Raw genomic sequence first — 26,123 nt, 5'->3', positions numbered from 1 at the left:
TAGGTGTGTGAAAATACTCAGCCGGAATCAGAGCTTGTTTGATAATTCTTTGTCGTTAAGTGGATTAATCCACTCAAACAGTCGCATGGGCATTCTGCATGGAGGACAGCCATTATGCACTCTGTGAGCATTCGACTAGGCTATATGTTTCAGGCAAAGAAAGCTATTCATTTTCAGTATCATAAATCTGAAGGAAAGTAAAAATGGAACATTCATGTATTGCATTATTGAGTAGGCTATGGTTACAGTAATTATTTCATAGCATGACATCAGGTTCTGACTATTCTGATTAAATATGTGATGAATATGTATGCATGTGCATGTATGAATACTATTAGAAGACAATCATCTTTTTTACTTGGCCCTCTAAAGTGGTTCAGTGCTTTGTTTCCAAGCGCTTTGACATTTGATACAGAGTAAGTTAACATGGGTAGCCTAATTCATAGCATGGAGATTTCTTACTACAGTAACATACATAATCCATATTTGAACAAATATTTATCCTTCATTTATTGTTTCAATATCTATATTCAGTTAACAATTTGCTATATATTTAATGTCAATAAAAAAGGGTGTTATAAAGAGAATGTACTGTGTATTTGCCAGTGGATTCTGAAAGATCCATTAATGTTGGCGTGAAAGATATGTTTGGTGCCCTCCTCTGGCCAAATCAGTCACCAGACACTGTTTCAATACAGTATAAGACATAAATAAGACTAAAATAAATATTTTTTCATTGGTGACAAACACAACAATATTCTGGTTTCATGGCTAAGAAAAGCTCTACTGACATACTGTATTATTGCAGCTGACTAAGGAAAAGTAGGACAGACAATGTAATCACCATTTTACTGCCAATGATTGCACAAAGTTGGTATCAATTTCACTGTGTAATGAGATGCCTCCCCTGTACAAAGACAACAAACAAACATATTTTTTTTTATTATAGCATCTGAAAAATATTCACAACAATGCCGTACGTAGAGGATCATGTTTATTAGCTGCAGTGGACATTGAAATGCATCTTTACAGGGAGGCAAATATAATGTAAAACTATATTTACAGACCGAAAATACATATATTTTTTACTTCTATTCACTCAGTTGTTAATAATGTTGATTTTAACAGTAAAAAACACACAGTAGAGGTTTGCACTGTAGCACACTAATAAATCACAATTATAAGATAAAAATTGTACTTACATCACCAAATGGAATGTTTATACTTTTGTTGTGCAAAGAGACATTCCTGCAACTACATGTTGACATTCTGAGAAAATGCTTTCATTGGAACACCTCCGTATGCAACGTATGTACAAGTCACTCTCGCTCAAATATGAAATGACATTTTTCAGAGTCATGCCCAACTGTCAGCCACTTCACCAGTTCACTGCATATGCTAAGATGAACAATACATAAATACAGGCTCATTCACCGTACATGTAATGAATTATGGGTAATCTTGAATGAATACCCCCTTAAAGCTACAAAGAAACAACCACTTCATTCCTAGCGACAGAGCTCTCCCTTCCCTTCATCATCCAACAGCTCTATAAGTTTTCATCATAGGTGTCCTGATGTTGCATAGCACGGTGCATGGCGATTACAGTTGTCTGGTCAATGGGGTTTGTTTGAGGAGAAGTGGTCCATGTTAGAGACAGTCTCTCTCTTGTTCTCCATCTTCTCTCGTAGTCAGTTAGCCAGAGACCAAGGCCCAATTACGTCCCCTCTGCCTTCTCCTCACCCTCTGTAGGACTCTTCGGTGGGCTTCCAGAGGACGAGCCCTCTCCTCCTTCTCCTCCATCATCTGAGAAACACACAGAACAGCATTCATTATTTTAGTCAGAAACATATAATTGAAAATGCCTGAAGGCCCATGTAATGGAAAATGTCTGCATTCCAATTATAATCCAAGCTGTGTACTCTCCCCTCTTTTGTGTTGCTTTGTAAGATATGGATGATATGTTGCATTCACAAGATAAAAGGAATATGAGATTACCAACCTCAGCACATAACACAAAGCTGGCTGACACCTTGAATATCAACAGAGACTAATCATAGCATAGACCCTCAACTCAACCGCTTTGTTCATATCCAGCATTTTAATACTGTTTTGAACACTGACAAAGTGCAACACGCCACATAGAGACGAGAATCTTCTGAGGAAATGGGCCAATACCGACTGCTACTTGCCAGACACTTACAGTATTTTATTCTACCGATCAAACACTACTCTGCTTTGATCCTCATAGGGCAATGCCTAGGGGATTTATACTGCAAATTCAAAAACAACTATGTTATATCTGGTTCATGCCCTCTATAACTTGAGGACCTATGGACCCCGACATTGCACTGCAGCCACTAAGTGAAAAGAAGCAGAGCTGAGTAATACAGTTATACATCTACAGAGGCCTCCAACTAACAATTACTTCCCCACCCCTATGAACCAATGCATTGATTGGCTTCCCCTCACTGATAGATAACCCTTTCCAAATGACCCTCACAGCCATTGAGCTATTACTAAAAAGAGAGAGATGGCTGTTCCCTTCTTTAGTTTCCATTTAAACAGTTAAAGCTGTGGTACATTTTCCATACTGTTAACTTCCAGATGCCCTTTCCACTAAACCCTGCTTGATTAATGGAAAGCTGGCTGTCCAGACAGACACTTGCTAATGGTGATGGGTACTGGGCTGGCAGGGCCTAACAAAAGCACTCAACCATCTATTTATGACAGAGTGCTTTGTTCTTTGTTAAGTGATGTTCTGCCATGCTTTTCCCTTATATTTAGGTTTGGATTGTATAATTTATGGAAAAGTGCAATACTACATCTAAAGTAAACTGGTAGAACTGTTCATCTAAATGTTGAGATGAAAATACCTGCAATTCAAAAATGAAAATACCTGCAATTCATCCTAATCATTAACAGAGTGAAAGCATGCAGGCCTATGTAAATTATTGTAAATATTGCTGAAAGTATGCAGTCAAGTACTGTATGTAATTAAAAATACATTTCACTACCCACCTACAACAGAAAGCTCGGCTAGTTTGTCTGACAGGTCAGCAGGCCCCGCCTCAACGATATCAGGTACAGCGTTCCTCCGGCCAGTCCTCCCCGTGGCTGCAAAGTCGGTGACAACAGGCTCCACATCAGTCATCGCTGGGCCCTGTCCTCATAGCATAGTCTGGAGGGAAAGGAACACAACACCATATAGTGTATTTTATGTCTAAACATATTGTAACTGGTTGATAACACTGCGTTATAAATCATTACACAAGCTCTCAGTCACACATCCCAGTACAACAGAATATCTGCAGTGCATATTACAGAGGTAATCACTCACAGGAAGTTGGTGGCACCTTAATTGGGGAGGACGGACTCGTGGTTACGGCTGGAGCGGAATAGTTGGAATGGTATCAAATACATCAAACGGATGGTTTCCATGTGTTTGATGCCATTCCATTGACTCTGTTCCAGCCATTATTATGAGCCGTCCTCCCCTCAGCAGCCTGCACTGTAATCAATGTATTGGGCACGCTGCACTTGTAACAATAAGCAGTAACAGGCCTAATATTTTTTGAACAAAAATTATGTTCAGAATGAATCAGTCTATATTTCTTCGTCTGGTAAAGTGTCATGCTTTTAACTCCAACTATCTGGTAAGGTATTGTACAGTATCAAATCAAATTTTATTTGTCACATACACATGGTTAGCAGATGTTAATGCGAGTGTAGCGAAATGCTTGTGCTTCTAGTTCCGACAATGCAGTAATAACCCAACGAGTAATCTAACCTAACAATTTCACAACAACTACCTTATACACACAAGTGTAAAGGGATGAAGAATATGTACATAAAAATGTATGAATGAGTGATGGTACAGAACGGCATAGGCAAGATGCAGTAGATGGTATAGAGTACAGTATATACATATGAGATGAGTAATGTAGGGTATGTAAACATATAAAAGTGGCATTGTTTAAAGTGGCTAGTGATACATGTATTACATAAAGATCTCCAGCTTCATGTATTACATGAAGCTGGAGTTGAGTCAGTATGTTGGCAGCAGCCACTCAATGTTGGTGGTGGCTGTTTAACAGTCTGATGGCCTTGAGATAGAAGCTGTTTTTCAGTCTCTCGGTCCCTGCTTTGATGCACCTGTACTGACCTCGCCTTCTGTATGATAGTGGGGTGAACAGGCAGTGGCTCGGGTGGTTGTTGTCCTTGATGATCTTTATGGCCTTCCTGTGACATCGGGTGGTGTAGGTGTCCTGGAGGGCAGGTAGTTTGCCCCCGGTGATGCGTTGTGCAGACCTCACTACCCTTTGGAGAGCCTTACGGTTGTGGGCGGAGCAGTTGCCGTACCAGGCGGTTATACAGCCCGACAGGATGCTCTCGATTGTGCATCTGTAAAAGTTTGTAAGTGCTTTTGGTGACAAGCCAAATTTCTTCAGCCTCCTGAGGTTGAAGAGGCGTTGCTGCGCCTTCTTCACCACGCTGTCTGTGTGGGTGGATCAATTCAGTTTGTCCGTGATGTGTACACCGAGGAACATAAAACTTACTACCCTCTCCACTACTGTCCCGTCGATGTGGATAGGGGGGTGCTCCTTCTGCTGTTTCCTGAAGTACACGGTCATCTCCTTTGTTTTGTTGACGTTGAGTGTGAGGTTATTTTCCTGACACCACACTCCGAGGGCCCTCACCTCCTCCCTGTAGGCCGTCTCGTCGTTGTTGGTAATCAAGCCTACCACAGTATAGTAAAGCTCTACAGACAGAACCCTGATATGAGCAATATTACAGATCATAGTGCTTTCAGTAAGAGCACTGCTTCAATACCCTGCTCTAATGCCATTTGGTCCTTTAGCTCTAGTCTAAATATCCAGGACCTTTGTTAACTTGGCCTAAAGGCAATTGATTGGTATTACTACAGGGACATATACATCTGATCAATATTGTGATCAATACTCAACTATGTGTTACGCAACCTTTCGTGCAGCTCCATTTCCCCTTTGAATAAACAACCCTGCGTTTTACATTATGAGACCAAATGTAGGAAGACTAAATACCATGCAATGCAGTGTACAACTTGACCAGCAGAGGGCGCATTTCACATCAATACAGTATTGTAGGTCTAATAATAATCTACTGGTCATGTTAAACAGGGAGTAACTCATTCCCTCTTGTTTTGTTTTGTTAACGCTAAGTAAAGATACTCAGAGATTGGATTACAGTCTCTCCTGGACTATTCACTATCTTATATTTTTAACACCCACCAGCGATAACATTTAGACAGCCTATACATTTCCAAAGGCAATATGTCCTACCTCCAAGAACACAGCACACACACAGATAGTGCCTAAAAAACCCATCTAGCCATCCTTCAACAGATGGTGCATCGCCTCCAGTGGGTGTAGATCAAGGCCGTAGGTGATAAGCACCCACTGGATGTCACAAGATTTAGAATTTAATCAAACCCCCTAAATCAACACAGGCTATTCTTGGATTAGCTTTGTCGCTATTTTAAATAGGGCTCCAGCTTAACACCTGGGGCACCGGTGAGGCAGGTCAGACGGACACAGGGAGACGTTAGTCAGAATCAGGGCCACGCAGGGAGATGTTAGTCAGAATCAGGGCCAAGCAGGGAGATGTTAGTCAGAATCAGGGCCAAGCTGGGAGATGTTAGTCAGAATCAGGGCCAAGCAGGGAGACGTTAGTCAGAATCAGGGCCAAGCAGGGAGACGTTAGTCAGAATCAGGGCCAAGCAGGAAGACGTTAGTCAGAATCAGGGCCAAGCCGGGAGACGTTAGTCAGAATCAGGGCCACGCAGGGAGACGTTAGTCAGAATCAGGGCCAAGCAGGGAGACGTTAGTCAGAATCAGGGCCAAGCCGGGAGACGTTAGTCAGAATCAGGGCCAAGCCGGGAGACGTTAGTCAGAATCAGGGCCACGCAGGGAGACATTAGTCAGAATCAGGGCCAAGCAGGGAGACGTTAGTCAGAATCAGGGCCAAGCAGGGAGATGTTAGTCAGAATCAGGACCAAGCAGGGAGACGTTAGTCAGAATCAGGGCCAAGCAGGGAGACGTTAGTCAGAATCAGGGCCAAGCAGGGAGATGTTAGTCAGAATCAGGGCCAAGCAGGGAGATGTTAGTCAGAATCAGGGCCAAGCAGGGAGACGTTAGTCAGAATCAGGGCCAAGCAGGGAGACGTTAGTCAGAGTCAGGGCCAAGCAGGGAGACGTTAGTCAGAGTCAGGGCCAAGCAGGGAGACGTTAGTCAGAATCAGGGCCAAGCAGGGAGACGTTAGTCAGAATCAGGGCCAAGCAGGAAGACGTTAGTCAGAGTCAGGGCCAAGCAGGGAGACGTTAGTCAGAATCAGGGCCAAGCAGGGAGACGTTAGTCAGAATCAGGGCCAAGCAGGGAGACGTTAGTCAGAATCAGGGCCAAGCAGGGAGACGTTAGTCAGAATCAGGGCCAAGCAGGAAGACGTTAGTCAGAGTCAGGGCCAAGCAGGGAGACGTTAGTCAGAATCAGGGCCAAGCAGGGAGACGTTAGTCAGAATCAGGGCCAAGCAGGAAGACGTTAGTCAGAGTCAGGGCCAAGCAGGGAGACGTTAGTCAGAATCAGGGCCACGCAGGGAGACGTTAGTCAGAATCAGGGCCAAGTAGCGAGACGTTAGTCAGAGTCAGGGCCAAGCAGGGAGACGTTAGTCAGAATCAGGGCCAAGCAGGGAGACGTTAGTCAGAATCAGGGCCAAGCAGGGCCATTTGGACTAGAAATGTAATTGTTTTGACGGTGAGTGACTAACGGTGTTATGCAGTGGTGTAAAGTACTCAAGTACAATCACTTTAACATACTACTTAAGTAATTTTTGGGGGTACTGTACTTTACTATTTATATTTTTGACAACTTTTACTTCACTACATTCCTAAAGAAAATATTGTTACATTTTGGATGCTTAGCAGGACAGGAAAATTATCCAATTCACACACTTATCAAGAGAACATCCCTGGTCATCCCTAATGCCTTTGATCTGGCAGACTCGCTAAACATAAATGCTTTGTTTATAAATTATGTCTGAATGTTAGGATGTGACCCTGGCTATTCGTAAATAAATAGAAAAACAAGAAAATTGTGCCCTCTGATTTGCTTAATATATATAAGGATTTTGAAATGATTTATACTTTTACTTTTGATACTAAAGTCTATTTAAAACCAAATACTTTTACTCAAGTAGTATTTTGCTGGGTGACTTTTCTATTAAGGTGTTTTTACTTTTACTTAACAATTGGGTACTTTTTTCACCACCGGTGTTATGTATGGCCAGCTTCATCTGTTTACCAGCTTTAGAAGACAGAATGCTGGTTAAGCAGCATGGCCCATATAAAGGCCCTGTGTGCGCTGAGAGTGAGACCCTCGGAGGAGTGATCCTGCATGTTTAAAGGCCCACTGCTAAACACATGCATCCATAATCCAAGATGGCGTAGCAGTGTAGACGTGTATTTTTTAGTGCTCTCGTGCACATTGTATTTTTTCGTACTTCTTGTATATATTTATTATTATTTTTTCTATCTCTTTTCGATTTTCAATTCGATTATACCTTCCGGTAACCTACCTCACCCAATGTGGTACGGAATCGCTATCATTTTTTATCTTTGGAACACATCCACGAACCCCCAGTAGCTAACCAGCTACAAGCTACCAGCTACAAGCTACTTAGCCATTTTTAACCGATGCTAGCAGCTTTTACCGTTGGAACTGTGGAACACATTCAAGAACCCCCAGTAGCTAACCAGCTACAAGCTACCAGCTACAAGCTACTTAGCCATTTTTAACCGATGCTAGCAGCTTTTACTTTCGGCACAGACACCAGCCCTGTTATTAGCCTGGATATTACTCACCAATTTAACAGCATCGGACTGTCTCTCGACAACAACGCCGGATCCCTGCCGTAATCCCTGAGCCACTACTTCTGATCCTCACAGCTAGCCTGCAGCTAACGCAGCTAGCACAGCTAGTGCCACTGCTACGAAGCTAGCATCAGTTAGCAAACACAATTCTACAATCACAACCTCTCTCTCGCCATCCGGCCTGGATTCTCTGTCGACACGTCCACATCTGGTCTGCAGACGAATACCCCTTCCGCTGTACCCTCAACCGGCCTCCGTCTGAGCAGACCCCCTTCGTCTGAGCAGACTCACCCCCCCGGGCTACTAACTTTAAACACCGCGTGCTAGCTTAGCGGCGACTTCCCTGCTCCATCTACGGCTGCCCCCTGGACACTATGATCACCTGGCTACATAGCTGATGCCTGCCGGACTGTCCATTAATTTACGGTACTCCATTCTGTTTACTTGTGTTTTATCTGTCGGCTCTGTGTTTTAACTCAGGCTCTGTGTGTAGTTAATCCGACCCTCTCTGCCTAGTCGTCGCCATTTTTACCTGCTGTTGCTGTGTTAGCTGACTAGCTGCTGTTATCTCACCTGTTGTTTTAGCTAGCTCTCCCAATCAAGACCTGCAATCACTTTATGCCTTACTGTATGTCTCTGCCAAATATCAATATGCCTTGTATACTGTTGTTCAGGCTAGTTATCATAGTTATCATTGTTTTGGTTTGCAATGGACCCCGTAGTTCCACTCTCCGTACCTCTGATACCTCCTTTGTCCCACCCCCCACACATGCGGTGACCTCACCCATTGAGACCAGCATGTCCAGAGATACAACCTCTCTTATCATCACCAGTGCCTGGGCTTGCCTCCGCTGTACCCGTGCCCCACCATACCCCTGTCTGCACATTATGCCCAGAATCTATTCTACCACGGCCATAAATCTGCTCCTTTTATTCCTTGTCTCCAACGCTCTAGGCGACCAGTTTTGATAGCCTTTAGCCGCACCCTCATCCTACTACTCCTCTGTTCCTCGGGTGATGTGGAGGTTAACCCAGGCCCTGCATGTCCCCAGGCACCCTCATTTGTTGACTTCTGTGATCGAAAAAGCCTTGGCCTCATGCATGTCAACATCAGAAGCCTCCTCCATAAGTTTGTCTTACTCACCGCTTTAGCACACTCTGCCAACCCTGATGTCCTTGCCGTGTCTGAATCCTGGCTTAGGAAGGCCACCAAAAATTCTGAGATTTCCATACCCAACTATAACACTTTCCGTCAAGATAGAACTGCCAAAGGGGGAGGAGTTGCAATCTACTGCAGAGATAGCCTGCAAAGTTCTGTCATACTTTCCAGGTCTATGCCCAAACAGTTCGAACTTCTAATTTTAAAAATTAATCTCTCCAGAAATAAGTCTCTCACTGTTGCCGCCTGCTACCGGCCCCCCTCAGCTCCCAGCTGTGCCCTGGACACCATCTGTGAATTGATCGCTCCCCATCTAGCTTCAGAGTTTGTTCTGTTAGGTGACCTAAACTGGGATATGCTTAACACCCCGGCAGTCCTACAATCTAAGCTAGATGCCCTCAATCTCACACAAATCATCAAGGAACCTACCAGGTACAACCCTAAATCCGTCAGCATGGGCACCCTAATAGACATTATCCTGACCAACCTGCCCTCCAAATACACCGCTGCTGTCTTCAATCAAGATCTCAGCGATCACTGCCTCATTGCCTGTATCCGCTGCGGGTCCGCGGTCAAACGACCACCCCTCATCACTATCAAACGCTCCCTAAAACACTTCTGCGAGCAGGCCTTTCTAATCGACCTGGCCCGGGTACCCTGGATGGATATTGACCTCATCCCGTCAGTTGAGGATGCCTGGTCATTCTTTAAAAGTTACTTCCTCACCATATTAGACAAGCATGCTCCGTTCAAAAAATGCAGAACTAAGAACAGATATAGCCCTTGGTTCACTCCAGACCTGACTGCCCTCGACCAGCACAAAAACATCCTGTGGCGAACTGCAATAGCATCGAAGAGCCCACGCGATATGCAACTGTTCAGGGAAGTCAGGAACCAATACACGCAGTCAGTCAGGAAAGCAAAGGCCAGCTTTTTCAAGCAGAAATTTGCATCCTGTAGCTCTAACTCCAAAAAGTTCTGGGATACTGTAAAGTCCATGGAGAACAAGAGCACCTCCTCCCAGCTGCCCACTGCACTGAGGCTAGGTAACACAGTCACCACCGATAAATCCGTGATGATCGAAGACTTCAACAAGCATTTCTCAATGGCTGGCCATGCCTTCCTCCTGGCGACTCCAACCTTGGCCAACCCCCCCCCCCCCCCCCCCCGCTACTCGCCCAAGCCTCCCCAGCTTCTCCTTTACCCAAATCCAGATAGCAGTTGTTCTGAAAGAGCTGGAAAACCTGGACCCATACAAATCAGCTGGGCTTGACAATCTGGACCCCCTATTTCTGAAACTGTCCGCCGCCATTGTCGCACCCCCTATTACCAGCCTGTTCAACCTCTCCTTCGTATCATCTGAGATCCCCAAGGATTGGAAAGCTGCCGCGGTCATCCCCCTCTTCAAAGGGGGAGACACCCTGGACCCAAACTGTTACAGCCATATATCCATCCTGCCCTGCCTATCTAAGGCCTTCGAAAGCCAAGTCAACAAACAGATCACTGACCATCTCGAATCCCACCGTACCTTCTCCGCTGTGCAATCCGGTTTCCGAGCCGGTCACGGGTGCACTTCAGCCACGCTCAAGGTACTAAATGATATCATAACCGGCATCGATAAAAGACAGTACTGTGCTGCCGTCTTCATCGACCTGGCAAAGGCTTTCGACTCTGTCAATCACCATATTCTTATCGGCAGACTCAGTAGCCTCGGTTTTTCTAATGACTGCCTTGCCTGGTTCACCAACTACTTTGCAGACAGAGTTCAGTGCGTCAAATCGGAAGGCATGTTGTCCGGTCCTCTGGCAGTCTCTATGGGGGTACCACAGGGTTCAATTCTCGGGCCGACTCTTTTCTCTGTATATATCAATGATGTTGCTCTTGCTGCGGGCGATTCCCTGATCCACCTCTACGCAGACGACACCATTCTGTATACTTCTGGCCCTTCTTTGGACACTGTGATAACCAACCTCCAAACGAGCTTCAATGCCATTCAACACTCCTTCCGTGGCCTCCAACTGCTCTTAAACGCTAGTAAAACCAAATGCATGCTCTTCAACCGTTCGCTGCCTGCACCCGCACGCCCGACTAGCATCACCACCCTGGACGGTTCTGACCTAGAATATGTGGACATCTATAAGTACCTAGGTGTCTGGCTAGACTGCAAACTCTCCTTCCAGACTCATATCACACATCTCCAATCCAAAATCAGATCTAGAGTCGGCTTTCTATTTCGCAACAGAGCCTCCTTCACTCACGCCGCCAAACTCACCCTAGTGAAACTGACTATCCTACCGATCCTCGACTTCGGCGATGTCATCTACAAAATGGCTTCCAATACTCTACTCAAACTACTCTAGCAAACTGGATGCAGTTTATCACAGTGCCATCCGTTTTGTTACTAAAGCACCTTATTCGACCCACCACTGCGACCTGTATGCCCTAGTCGGCTGGCCCTCGCTACATGTTCGCCGTCAGACCCACTGGCTCCAGGTCATCTACAAGGCTATGCTAGGTAAAGTGCCGCCTTATCTCAGTTCACTGGTCACGATGGCTACACCCACCCGTAGCACGCGCTCTAGCAGGTGTATCTCACTGATCATCCCTAAAGCCAAAACCTCATTTGGACGCCTTTCCTTCCAGTTCTCTGCTGCCTGCGACTGGAACGAATTGCAAAAATCTCTGAAGTTGGAGACTTTTATCTCCCTCAACAACTTTAAACATCTGCTATCCGAGCAGCTAACCGATCGCTGCAGCTGTACATAGTCCATCGGTATATAGCCCACCCAATTTACCTACCTCACCCTCCCCATACTGCTTTTATTTCCTTTTCTGCTTTTTTTGCACACCAGTATCTCTACTTGCACATGATCATCTGATGATTTACCACTCCAGTGTTAATCTGCTAAATTGTAATTATCTGATTTATTGCCTACCTCCTCATGCCTTTTGCACACATTGTATATAGATTATCTTTTTTTTATTTTTTTCTACCATGTTATTGACTTGTTTATTGTTTACTCCATGTGTAACTCTGTGTTGTTGTCTGTTCACACTGCTATGCTTTATCTTGGCCAGGTCGCAGTTGCAAATGAGAACTTGTTCTCAACTAGCCTACCTGGTTAAATAAAGGTGAAATAAAATTTAAAAAAATAAAATAAAAAAAATAACTGTCTGGGACTACAGAGAGACTGCTGTATTTGGACTTGGGTCCCATCCAATAGAGGGCTCTGAGTAGCAGTGGAACCAACAGTGCCCTCACAGAGTGGGAGCAGCAGGAACTGGTGTTGGCATTCTCCTCAGTGCAGCCATTCAATCATCTACGTCCACTGGAATAAAAGGAGCTGGCTGCGTTGCCAGCAGGCCCCTGTGCCAAGCAGCCAACGAGAGCCCAGTGCCAGAAGACAGGAGGGAGGCAGCAGCTTGTGTGTGTTTGACTGAGAACATCACTGCCCACTGCTGTTAGAAACACAAGCTTGTCTCCGTATGGTTGAGCTCACTCACACACTGCAGCAAGGAGGGCGTCGTAAAGCATCCTATGCATATGTGGGTTGAAAGGTGTAGGTGTGAAAAGGCCTATTGTTGTCAGAATCAGAAAGGATAGAATCTGTTTACAGGTTAGACCACTAAAGACTGACTATAAGAGCCTTGCCAATCAGCAAACATGTTTCCCTTAAAAGGTCTCCTGAGTGGCGCAGTTGTCTAAGGCACTGCATCGCAGTGCTAGCTGTACCACTAGAGATTCTGGGTTTGAGTCCAGGCTCTGTCGCAGCCGGCCGTGACCGGGAGACCCATGGGGCGGCACACAATTGGCCCAGCGTCGTCCGGGTTAGGGGAGGGTTTGGCTGGCAGGGATGTCCTTGTCCCATCATGCGCTAGCGACTCCTGTGGCGACCGGGTACCGTGCACGCTGACACGGTTGCCAGGTGCACAGTGTTTCCGCCGACACATTGGTGTGGCTGGCTTCCGGGTTAAGTGGGCATTGTGTCAAGAAGCAGTGCGGCTTGGTTGGGTTGTGTTTCAGAGGATGCACGGCTCTCGACCTTCGAGTCTGTACGGGAGTTGCAGTGATGAGACAAGACTGTAACTACCAATTGGATACCATGAAATTGGGGAGAAAATGGGGTAAAAAAATTAATAAAAAATGTTTCCCTTGAAAGTATGCAAGGAAGTCAAATATCTTGAAGTCAGCACTTGAGCAACACTAGCCTGGTGGAACCAGCCTGATTGCTGCATTCACCATTCTGATTCACAAGTAAAATAGAATGATGAACACAGTGATCAGACTGGTTCTACTTCAACACATGCATTATCTAATAACAAACCCCTCTAAAACAAAGACTGTTAATCCAGTCTTGATCAGTCTTAATCCTTAACAGTGTTGGAGTAGCACAACATCTTATCTCCTTCTAATTCTTTACAACTTTCCAGCTACAGTACAGTATGACAACAAGAAGTTGTTAATGGAGAGAAATCTCCTCATTCCTGAATGCGTTTCCTTTCATGTCTATTTACGGTAATGCTCAATGACTACCCAGCTAGGACATTTGGTTCCTTGGAAGTTGTGGGAGTGTACGTTTTGGTTTCCCATTGGTTCTGGGAACGAAGCCATACGTTTCCCGACTGGAATATTTTTTAAACGTTCTGAAAACGGAAGTGAACATTTCGTCTGTTCTGGGAATGTTCATTTTTAGGTTGCAGGGAGGTTCTGAGAATGTTTTACTATGGTTCCCTGAACGTTCCTGGGAGGTTTTATTAATGTTCCGAGAACGGAAATGATAGGTTATCTGTTCTGCAATTAAGTTGGGGATGGGATTGAAGGGACAAATATAGGAAAAATATACTAACTGAGCACAGCACAGATGACTGACATCTCTCCATCAGATGAAGATTGACAATCTTGACAAAAACATGAAACCCAGTTAACAGTTCCAAAATGCAAACAATAATGTGGAATATCTCCAAAACATTTGCAATTATTATAGTCAACAACAGAGGAGGTAGAGCCGTCTTGCATTTCAGGCATGTCAAAGCTAAATATACAAGGTAACACTACTTTGGAAGTACACAAATAAGTCCATAAATATGCAAAAATAGGTCTAAATGGCTGACCTAGGAATGGACCCTGGGAGATGAGTGATTCATGCTAAAAACTCAGATTATGTTCCAATTTATCAAAAGATTAAATCAGTTGTAATGGACTTAATATACTTCACACTAATTTGAAAAACAAGCCTTAAAATACTCAGCCCATCTTATTGACTTAATGAGCCATCCCTTTAAAACATAGGATTGGTTATAGGGACAACAGGATTATACAGATACTTATATATGCAGCAAGCACTCATGCATACGATGAAAAATGTACGATGTGTGACCACTCCACGTTACATTTTATGAAGCATGAAAAGAAACACACCGTGTAAAAAACTGTGGGAATATAACGATCAGGTCAAAAACTTACTGGACATATAACCCTCAGGTCGTTTGGGTTCTATTTACGTTCCAACAAACAAGATAAACATGCTTGAGTTCAGTGAATATTCGCTGCTCCACGGAGTGGGGATAAGATGTGCACAGCCACTGTGCCGCAATGCCATTCCATTCACATGGCATTTCCCAGGAGACACTGTACATTCTAAAACTAACTCTGCACAAAGTCGTAAACACACTTAACTAGGCTCTGCTGCTCTACTTCTGAGAATGTCTCACTGCAGAACTCTTTGTGGAAAATACCTGGATGAGCCTACTACTTGTCTTTCTGAAATTTGAATGGAAATCTGTCCTTAGTTGTAAATGGAAGCGTCTTATGTCATGTGGTCTGTCCTCACAACCTGTCAAAGCTTTGTTATTTTAGTGGCTTGAATTGTCTCACTAACTAATGGCTGAACTGTAAACCGTCTCCCTCTGTCCACCAGTGCTGGTTGGACCAATGTGGAGTGATGACCTAGAGCAGCTTGGCTGAGTGTGATAAGGGTAACGGCCATTGGAAGCTCCTACTCCTGTGTCAGAACAGCAAACAACACGTGGAGCCCCAGCTAATTTACTTAGTGACAATGGCTTGAAAGAGAACCATTACTCTGGGCTAGGCTGACCTTCAAGCTCAGACGGCCACCACCACTCATCACTAGCGTTGCACACCCTGCCAGCCACAAGGTTTCTTGATCCTCCTCATATTAAATGGAGAATATAGCACACTTTCAATAACCCCACTGCCTCTTAATCTACATGGAAATAAGCTTTCAATTGAGGTAAGAGGATTCATAGGTGAGGGAAAGTGGAGCAGTTACAACAGCTCAGGTGTGACACAGGGTGCAGAGTCAACATGCCAATTAGCTCATAAGGGAACGAAAATAACTTCAGTGCACTTTTCTATTTCAACCAACTGTTTCTAGAGCCTTCTATACTATGTCATCTCTAGGTGATGAATACAATTTGTAAGCAAATCATGCACCATAAACTACATTCAACCAGCTGTCATAAAGGCCATTGTTGTGAGAAGGTTATCCGACAGTACCCGTATGTCCGATTGCCAGGAGGCTTACATGGACAGATATAAGTGATCCTCTGTAGCTCAGTTGGTAGAGCAAGGTGCTTGCAATAGTAGGATATTGAGTTCAATTCCCAGGACCACCCATACTTAAAATGTATGCACACGACTGACAAAGCTGCTTTGGATAAAAGCATCTGCTAAATGGCATATATATAATGTGGATGAATTGTGGATGAACTGCATGCAGAGAGAAAAACACCTGAGGCTCAACCAGGACCCTGTCCCTGGGTTCCCCCTCTTCTTTACACTCCACTGAGAGAAGAGAGAGCTCCCGACGTCTGATAATGAGCCGTGTTCAGTGGGAAACTTAAGGGAATTAAGTCACATGGCAGCTTTGTGAATAAACAGTTGGCTGTTCATTATTCAGGTGGGTCAGGGACTCTCATTACTGTAGCCCATAAACAAACAAAAGAGTCCTGCTCACAGAGCATAGTGAACAGCCTGCCTCTCCACTCCCACTGTTTACTCATATAGCAGCGCAAAGCATAACATGACATCATTGATCTGGCACCATTGTCCACTGAGGTATTATTGAAAACAATGATTTTCCACAGATGGAAGATACTCTACAAGGAAGAGAAATGTGACAGTGTCCTATTTATATCTGAGAGATGTCCATCCAAGAATGTTGTATCCTGCCCCTATGGGCTCTTTACCCAACCCAGTGGTAGCTGTGTTGATCCCTCTGTGAGTGACAGTGTGGAAGGCCGGCCCGTCCTCGGTCTGTCCCTCTCAGCAGGCTCACAGGCTTTTCCCAGCAACCCTCTGTCCAAAAGGGCAGCATGTGACCGAGCGAGCGGTCAGATAACACGGCCAACACAGAGAGACCCCAGCAAGGCAACGGGGATGACTGCCAAACATAACTTAGAAATACTGTTACAACATTTGATTAAGGCACAGCAGGTCCAGAAATAAAAAAACAAACGCGCACGTAACAGCCATTAGGCGAAGGAAGAAAATTAGTCATCTCTTTGAATGTTGTAGGAGCCAAATGCTTGTTGATGTAACTGATAAGAAACCACATTACATTGCGAAAACATGCAATTAAATGAATCACAGGCATCACGGCTACAGTACAGTATGTCTCTGCACAATGTTATTTCAGCGTTATTATAAAGCCTTGACAGCAGATGCCCATTTGATCATGTTACACTGCTCATTGGACATCTTCTACCCAGAAATATATCCTAGTTGGGGAGCCCACAATATTTCCTCTCAACTACTAATATTTGTCATTTTGCTATGGAAAGATGTAATTCGAAACAAAGCCTACAAAAGTTGCCTCCATGTTTTGCAGCATAGAGAGGGTAATTAAGTAAATGTCTCCCATAGCAGCCGGGAAGAGAAGAGGGCCCTCCACCTCCATATAGGGCTATATTTGGACAGGCGATCTCCTGATGACTGGGATTTAGAGGACACAGCTCCCAGGGCTGCACATTCTCTGTCACTCATATGTAAGAGCACCAAACTGACAAGTGACTTTAGTGCACTGAAAAGCTTATCTTTTTCAAATCACTGAGTAGGGCTCCTCCAGGGTATTTCCAATCGAGAGATTCATAAGCCTGATTGAGCATCTCTTGAGTTCATACCATCTGCAAATTCTTGTTGCCATTTCTCATAAATATCCTACATTATTGTAGCTAGTGTCACATCTGGTCAGACAGAGTCATTCTTAAAGCCACTGATGAGCTCATAAAACGTCTTTATAAACACCCCCAGTGCTCAAAGAATACATATAACAAGCAATGGAGAGAGAAAAAAACATAAACATACTTAGCAGGCGAGTTGAAGATGCTGTGCAGGTAAGCCGGATGAGAGGTTTTAATCTTTCCCTATTTATAGCCAAGTGAGTTGGCCTGAGCAGCAGCAGCGAGGAGAGATGGAGATGAGGCAGAGCAGAGAGGCAATGTGATTCATCATCTACTGACCACTGTAGAGGCGGGACTATGGTCGTTCTCCCATTCCAGACGGAGGGAGAGAGGCCGTCCCTAGAGGATGCCTGTCCTGCTGGCCACCTGACTCCTCAAACAAACATGAAACATTCTCCCGATAGGCTTCATATGGGCTGTTTCCAAAATGGCACACTATCCACTGTATAGTGCACTATGTTTGACCAGGGCGCATAGGTCAGCGTAAAAGGTTTTGGGTTGGCATTTGGGACACAAATATGATCAAATCCCTCCAAGATTTACTAAAATCCTTTGAACTGGATAGTCAATTGGATATCTACATGCTTTGAAGTGAAGAAAGCCAGTATCTGATCTTGAAATAAGCCACACCAGAGCTTTGGAAAACAGCTGCCCGTGGCTGAGTTGGCAATTTACAGAACACAACACATTGAGGTCTTATTGAAGTTGAGCATTTGAGGAACAAAATGCCTTTTTCCTAGCTAAGTCATAATATCTAAGAAAATCACCCAGATGCCTAAAATAGTCCCACAAAAAATATAATACCGAAACAAACATTTCTATCACACCAGTGTGTTAAACTGATCAAGGCTATATTGAAGCAATAAGGCCAGAGGGGGTGTGGTATATTGCTAAAATACTGTGTCACGGCATGACGCAACACCGTGGGATAGGTACGATGCAACGCCGTGGTATATTGGCCATATACCACAAACCCCCGAGGTGCCTTATTGCTATTATAAACTGGTTACCAGCGTAATTAGAACAGTGAACAATACATTTTGTGTCATATCTGTGGTATACCATGGCTTTCAGCCAATCAGCATTCAGAGATCAAACGACCCCGTTTATAATCACAATTAATGCAAATCTTAGATGCTGGTTTCAAAGCTTGATGCTGTGACCCGTCGTGTTGCCAAGGGCATCTTTGAGACTCACTGTCAATTCATGGCCCTCTCCCCCAGGAAGCAGCCTGTGACTTTGAAAAGGCTTCCTCCCTTTGCACTTTGTTGAAAAATCACCTTGAGAAGATTCATGAGGAGTTTAATGTCGGGGAGAGCAAGAGTCAGGGAGCGGAAATTCTGAAAGCCGATTCATTACACACGCCTGCCAGAAGAGGTATGCACTCCAACACTGTAACTCCTCTCTCTGGTAGGTCTGATGGCCTCACCATTATGTGCCCGAGTGACAGTGACCCCATCAAATAAAAACAGCTCTCTCTGCTCACCCAAGATTGACTACAATTGCATAATTAATGATATAAGCGGATTTGAATAAAATATTTATATTTTGTACTGTGTATATGCACACACATGCACTGGCATTCTCTACAAATAGATATTTATAGTGACTCATCTATTTGGCTACATGTGAAATAACACATTTTCAATAGGCCCAAAGACCCTCCTTTATAATCAGTCAATCGATGCATTCAGAAAGTATTTACACCCCTTTACTTTTTCCCACATTTGTTGTGTTAAAGCCTGAACGTAAAATGTATTAAATTGCAATTAATTTGTCACTGGCCTACACACAATACCCCATAATATCAAAGTGGAATAATGTTTTTAGACATTTTTACAAATGTATTAAAAATGAAAAGCTGAAATGTCTTGAGTCAATAAGTATTCAACCCCTTTATTATGGCAAGCCTACCCTGTGTGCAATAATAGTGTTTAACATGATTTCTTAATGACTGTTTCATCTCTGTACCCCACACATACAATTATCAGCAAGGTCCCTCAGTCAAGCAGTGAATTTCAGATACAGATTCAACCACAAAGACCAGGGAGGTTTTCCAATGCCTCGCAAAGAAGAGAACCAATAGGTAGATGGGTAAAAAATAAATAAAAAGCAAACATTGAATATCCCTTTGAGCATCGTGAAGTTATTAATTACACTTTGGATGGTGTATCAATACACCCAGTCACTACAAAGATACAGGCGTCCTTCCTAACTCAGTTGCCGGAGAGGAAGGAGACCGCTCAGGGAATTCACCATGAGGCCAATGATGACTTTAAAACAGTTACAGAGTTTAAAAGCTGTGATAGGAGAAAACTGAGGACGGATCAACAACATTGTATCTACTCCACAACACTCACCTAATTGACCTAAGCAAAAAGAAGGAACCCTAACAGAATAAAAAATATTCCAAAACATGCATCCTGTTTGTAACAAAGCACTAAAGTAATACTGAAATACATTTGGCAAAGGAATTAACTTCTTGTCCTGAATACAAAGTCTTATGTTTGGGGCAAATCTAACGCAACACATTACTGAGTACCACTCTCCATATTTTCAAGCATAGTGGTGGCTGCATCATGTTATGGGTATGCTTGTAATCATTTAGGACTGGAGAGTTTTTCAGGATTAAAAATAAAACGTAATGGAGTTAAGCACAGGCAAAATCCTAGAGGAAAACCTTGTTCAATCTGCATTCCACCAGACACTAGGAGATGAATTCACCTTTCAGCAGGACAATAACCTAAAACACAAGGTCAAATCTATACTGGTGTTGCTTAGAAAGACAGTGAATGTTCCTTAATGGCCGAGTTACAGTTTTGACTTAAATCTGCTTGAAATCCTATGGCAAGACCTGAAAATGGTTGTCTAGCAATGACCAACAACCAATTTGACAGAGCTTGAAGAATTTTGAAAAGAAAACTGGGAAAATGTTGCACAATCCAGGTGTGGAAAACTCTTAGAGACTTACCCAGAAAGACTCACAACTGTAATCGCTGCCAAAGGTGATTCTAACATGTATTGATTCAGGGGGTTGAATACAGATATTTGTGTTTTATTTTTCATCAATTTTTCATCTACTTTGACATTTGCGTATTTTGTGTAGATTGTTGACAAAAAAATTACAATGAAATCAATTTTAATACCATTTTGTAACAGCAAAATGTGGAAAAAGTCAAGGGGTGTGAATACTTTCTGAAGGCAGTGTATCTGCACAATTTCCACAGCAATTTTGCTTAAAACAATCCAGATTAACAAGGTTTATTACACATGAAAGGAAAAACAATCATCCAAGACTCTTGGATAACATGGTGCCTCTTGGGCAATTCAAAAGACTGATTGAGGACCTTTTACCTGAATAATGTGTTTTTCTATGATTGTGTTTTGCTCTTCTAGTATTGATATGAATATTGATATGTACTGCTGTATATACAGGGCTAATCAGTAAAATAAACCTTGGTCTCAGCATAACTCCCTGTCAAAATTGTTGCGGATAGTTCACCCAAATTACACATTGGTTTCCTTACCCTGTAAGCAGTCTATGGACAAGGTATGAAAGGAATCCATTCTTTGGTTTAGATTCCCTGGCACGGTTTCCACATGCTAACGTTTTAGCATTTTTGGCACAAATCCCATTCAAGTCATGGGACTGATATTAGCATTTTTCGCACATCATGTCCAAATAATTTGAAAGTATCTCAAATGGATTGTGAAGCTCAACAAAGTCACATACCTGCATTGAACATGATGCGCGAAAAATGCTAATATCAGTCCCATGACTTGAATGGGATTTGTGCTACAAATGCTAAAATGTTAGCATGTGGGAAAAGTTCCAGGGAAACTAAACCAAAGCATGGATTGCTGTCATAACTTGTCCATAGACTGCTTACAGGCTAAGGAAACTAATACGTAATTTTGTAATTTATTTACAAACTATTGCTTGTAAATAAAATAAATAAAAACTTAAATTATCAATGGCTTTAATAAATAATTAATTTCCTCACATTCGAGAGAATTCCTGCCAGAGGTTAATAACAAACTTTGTGAATGAAACCCTTGTCTTTATATCGGCCCATATATCATGTGTCACAGACTTCATGAGCAGACAGGTGGTTTGTCTAGCAGTAAATGAGAGTACCATTTCATCAAATCACATAGGGCAGTCTACAATAAACAACCGGCTTGTTGACGACTTTACCAGGCAGTTGTGCGGTCTGCTGGGGCCAAACAATCATAGCTAGGTGGTCTATTTCATATTTGTTATTCCTCGTACAGTGTCTCGTTCAACCGCAGCTTCATCAACAGAGTGCAACGCAGGATATAAAGCAGGGCGACGAGTACAGCCTAGATTGCTTGTGGTTTATCTTTAGCCTCTGTGATGACTCGGCTCAAATCCAGTGATTTAAGATTACACAATCCTGGTTGTTTTATTGCCCCAAGTCTCTAGACTTTACACAAGGCTGGATAAAACAAGGATTAGGCCTTCATCTACTGACTGTGGGGCTCTTCATCTACTGTGTGCACTCTGTGAATTATAACGTGTATGGTTATAATTTATACAGATGTACACTACCTGTCAAAAGTTTTAGAACACTTATTCATTCAAGGGTTTTTCTTTAGTTTTTACTATTTTCTAGATTGTAGAATAATAGTGAATACATCAAAACTATGAAATAACACATATGGAATCATGTAGTAACCAAAACAGTGTTAAAAAAATCTAAATATATTTTCTATTTGAGATTCTTCAAATGCCCACGATTTTCCTTGATGACAGCTTTGCACACTCTTGGCATTCTCTCAACCAGCATTATGAGGTAATCACCTGAAATGTGTGCCTTCTTAAAAGTTAATTTGTGGAATTTATTTCCTTCTAAATGTGTTTGAGCCAATCAGTTGTGTTGTGACAAGGTAGATAGCCCTATTTGGTAAAATACTGCCAATATTATGGCAAGAACAGCTCAAATAAGCAAAGAGAAATGACAGTCTATCATTACTTTAAGACCTGAAGGTCAGTCAATACGGAAAATGTCAAGAACTTTGAAAGTTACTTCAAGTGCAGTCGCAAAAACCATCATGATGAAACTGGCTCTCATGAGGACTGCCACAGGAATGGAAGACCCAGAGTTACCTCTGCAGCAGAGGATAAGTTCATTAGAGTTACCAGCCTCAGAAACTGCAGCCCAAATAACTTCACAGAGTTCAAGTAACAGACACATCTCAACATCAACTCTTCAGAGGAGACTGTGTGAATCAGGCCTTCATGGTAGAAGTGCTGCAAAGAAACCACTACTAAAGGACACCAATAGTAACAAGATACTTGCTTGGGCCTAGAAACACGATCAATGGACATTAGACCGGTGGAAATATGTTCTTGGTCTGATGAGTCCAATTTTGAGATTATTGGTGAACGGATGATCTCCGCATGTATGGTTCTCACCGTAAAGCATGGAGGAGGAGCTGTTATTGTGTGGGGGTGCTTTGCTTGTGAACCAGTTCATGATTTATTTAGAATTCAAGACACACTTAACACTCTACTACAGTACACAACATAAGAATAATGTGGGATTGCATTGCTGTTCTGCCACTAAACCAATGGCTCCTTTCATTACCAAAATGCCAGAGGTTTAAAGGGCTAAAAAGGACCAAATGTGACCCAGCAGTATGGATAAAGCATTACCAATACATCCCAAAATAGTTTCCTCGTATTCAATATTTCACAGAAAGGACATGTGTGTGTGCAGCAGCCTCTGGAAGCTGTTCTGACTCTGGCAGTGCAGTCCAGAATGACAATGTTAGACTCCCACAATGGGCCAGATTTGTGATCATTTTATTGACTCAATAGTGAGAGGAGCGAGAGCATGCTTGACTAAGTGCTAAAACTGATGCGGTTTCACAAGAGCCAATAGAGAGAAATATTAACTGCGTCTTTTTGTAGGCACTAACTCTGCCATGGTTCGTTGGACAAAGCCTATGGGAAAGTTAATTTAGTTTTTGTAGGGTTTTTTGATAAACACAGAAAATAGCATATGTGGTAAACACAGGTTTAGGAGATTTTATACGTTTTGTTCTATGTGATAATCTTCATCAGCTAAAGTCACTTTCTGTGCATTTTGAAGCATTTATGTAATAAAAAAACACATGAAGGCTTTATAATTCATAAAGGTCATGTTAACTGACTGATATTACAATCATAGAACAAAATGTATAAAATCTCCTAAACCTGTGTTTACCTTATTTTCTACCTTTATCCCACAACCATATTCTTTCCTCATTAATTTTCTCCATATGAATGGCTGAACGAACCAGAGTTAACTCAGTTCTGTTTTTTAGGACTACAAGCTGTCGAGCTCTATTAATTACCATAGGGCAGACTAAGCTGAGAGGGAGCCAGGCAGAAGAGAGGAATGATGGGAAAGAGGAGCCCTCCTGGGGCATTGCTAGTGAAATACCAGCACAGAAACTGTCAAAAGGCATTCACAGATGCATTGATGACACTCACTGAAGAAAAAAACACTTCAAACAGCATGAGCCACAACAAAACCGCTTTCCTGTAGCAGGCAGACTGTAGTTAAAGATGGCCAAATTGAAATGCCACCTATTGTCAGCGTTTACCTGACTAAGCCCTAATCCTTTCAGATGCCATCTTTAAAAGACAGTTGGTCTCTGGGGATTTAAGGTAGAGGTGTCTTCGATCAAACTCCTGATGAGTCTCTGATCAGGTTACAGCTTACCCTCTTTGTTTGATACAATAAAAAGCACAGTTTCTCTCTGCATTTGTTTTATCAGACATTCCTGAGAAAAACGTTTAATGTGTAGATACGACACAATGTGATAACAGGGAAATAAGGGGTACCAAACTGCCCTTTTCATTCCCACCATGTGTGCAATTACACACACTAGTAGGCAGACAACATTACTAATTCTCTGTCATCAACTCAGCCAATTAACAGGATTATACAAATGGGAGGCACCTAAGCTCATTACCTGAATACATGTTTTTAAAGTACAGTCACGACTGACCAATTTGGAATGATCTACTGTGATATAAGATCCTTAGTGACAGGCAGATGATGGTCACTGGTCCACATGAATGATGAATAGTTATATTTGCATATCTAACACCGGACAACCTCCAGATAGCAGGAATATAAGCCTATAGGCAGCTACCAGCTCGGGACATACAAACCCCACCTCTAAGGTGAAAAGGGTAACAGCGTTCTTCACATTTCTCTTGACCTTTCCAGAGAGTAATAATAATGGTATAGCGTTGCGAGGTGAAGGAGCGCTGAGTCTATTTGACAAAGTGCTGACCAGAGGAAGCAGAGGGGGGTGTAATGCTATGTCCCCATGCAACTTCAGCTGTCGCTCTGGATATACGTTAACAACATCTCACTTCTACTTTTAGTATCCTCTTTAGAAAATACAGCAGTCCGTTGACAACAACAGCCTGGTCCAAGCTGAGTGGCACTTGTTTGGATGGTAAACTGACACCTACACGACAGTAATTCTAAACTTACACAATGATTATGGTGGAGAAGGTCAGACAGATTGTGCGACGGGGTCTGGAAATGACATGTTACACAGGATTCTAAAGACTAGAGCAGGCAGTCAACATATTTAAGATTAGAATGTGTCTGCAATCTCTTCCCTCTCCATGTCATAATCAACACATTTCCCCAGGCTGGCTCATTATTCTGCCAGTCATGTAGTCTCTCAGGGCAGGTGTTGACTGGTGGATGTGTTGATGGTGGGAGTGAAAGGAATAGCATGGTGCTTACCCTCTACTCAGCAGGAGCTAGGGAGTCAGACACTGGAATGGAATGCATGCTGTAATCAGGAATAAACCCAGTGCTTGGAGATCACCATAAATACAACATCCTACTGCATGATGCACGTAGAGCAGACACGGTTTCAAACCATAGGTTTGAGTTGTCATCGGAAAGGTTTTAGCTGAGTGTCACCTTCCTCAAACAGCTTATTCAAAAGATGAGAGCCACATAAATGTGACCATGCTTTATTTCATCAGTGGGAATAATATAAGATATAATATAAAATAAATGAGGAAACACTGATTGATAGAATCAGTATTGTTCTTCGTGATTGCACTGCAGTCAGGTAAGCTAATTGAAACATTTATGGCATTAAATCAAATCAACTAGGTATTCAGACAGAGCGACAAACAATTGAATTAGAGATAGGTGAGCTTTGTTTCAAGTATTGAATAGCCTTCAAAGGCTAATGTCATTTGGAATGAGAGGAGGATTTGTCCTTAAAATACAACGACCTTATGAACAATTATTAATAACCCTGATTATCAATCAATCCAAGTAGCATGATATTCGTTGATATTCTTCTGCATGACAAACAACATGATTGTTCAATAACAATGGAATGCATGTAGCCTACAACGGATAGATCGATTGAAAAAAAGGTTGCTCGAACATCTGCACATTGTAGCCTATAGTGTGTATGACATTGCATATACGGCATTGTCATGTGTGGAATTTACATGACTGAAATTCTCTGGCTGCAGATTTCTACCGCAAGTAATGACAACAATAACCAGCTGAATTAAGAACCGTATAACTTGCGCATAAATTAGGCTTCAGCAGCCTGTAGGTTACTTGTCGGCATTGGGCAACAACCTGACGACGAGTAACCTTCCAAAACACGAAATATTGTGACACTTACTTACCCAATGTGTAGAGCAAATGGTTGTTACAATAATGTGCTTAAAATGCGCTCCCCCGAAATATATATTTCACCATCGACAACCCATGGATAGGACGCGTTGTGCACAGTCCATCCTCATCGTGATTTCCTCTACTCTCTTTATTCTAGTGAGTGGAACAATAT

The 26,123-nt window shown here is 42.8% G+C and overlaps 1 protein-coding gene across 2 annotated transcripts; it reads right to left on the bottom strand.

Moving 5' to 3' along the window:
• Positions 1-977: 977 nt before the first annotated feature.
• On the bottom strand, positions 978-26,123 carry pkib (protein kinase (cAMP-dependent, catalytic) inhibitor beta). Of its 2 annotated transcripts, none has more exons than XM_071413567.1 (3): positions 25,963-26,123; positions 3,022-3,181; positions 978-1,806 (listed from the first exon to the last, which is right to left on the bottom strand). In XM_071413567.1, the coding sequence occupies exons 2-3, from the start codon at positions 3,152-3,154 to the stop codon at positions 1,718-1,720; spliced, it is 222 nt and encodes a 73-aa protein (XP_071269668.1). In that variant the 5' UTR covers positions 3,155-3,181; positions 25,963-26,123; the 3' UTR covers positions 978-1,717. The 2 variants fall into 2 exon arrangements, with proteins under 2 accessions (XP_071269668.1, XP_071269669.1); XM_071413568.1 differs by lacking the exon at positions 25,963-26,123 and adding an exon at positions 17,389-17,523.

This window comes from Salvelinus alpinus, chromosome 8 (assembly GCF_045679555.1).
Source record: "Salvelinus alpinus chromosome 8, SLU_Salpinus.1, whole genome shotgun sequence".
Lineage (NCBI taxonomy): Eukaryota > Metazoa > Chordata > Actinopteri > Salmoniformes > Salmonidae > Salvelinus > Salvelinus alpinus.
This window is presented reverse-complemented; position numbering and strand designations above follow the sequence as displayed.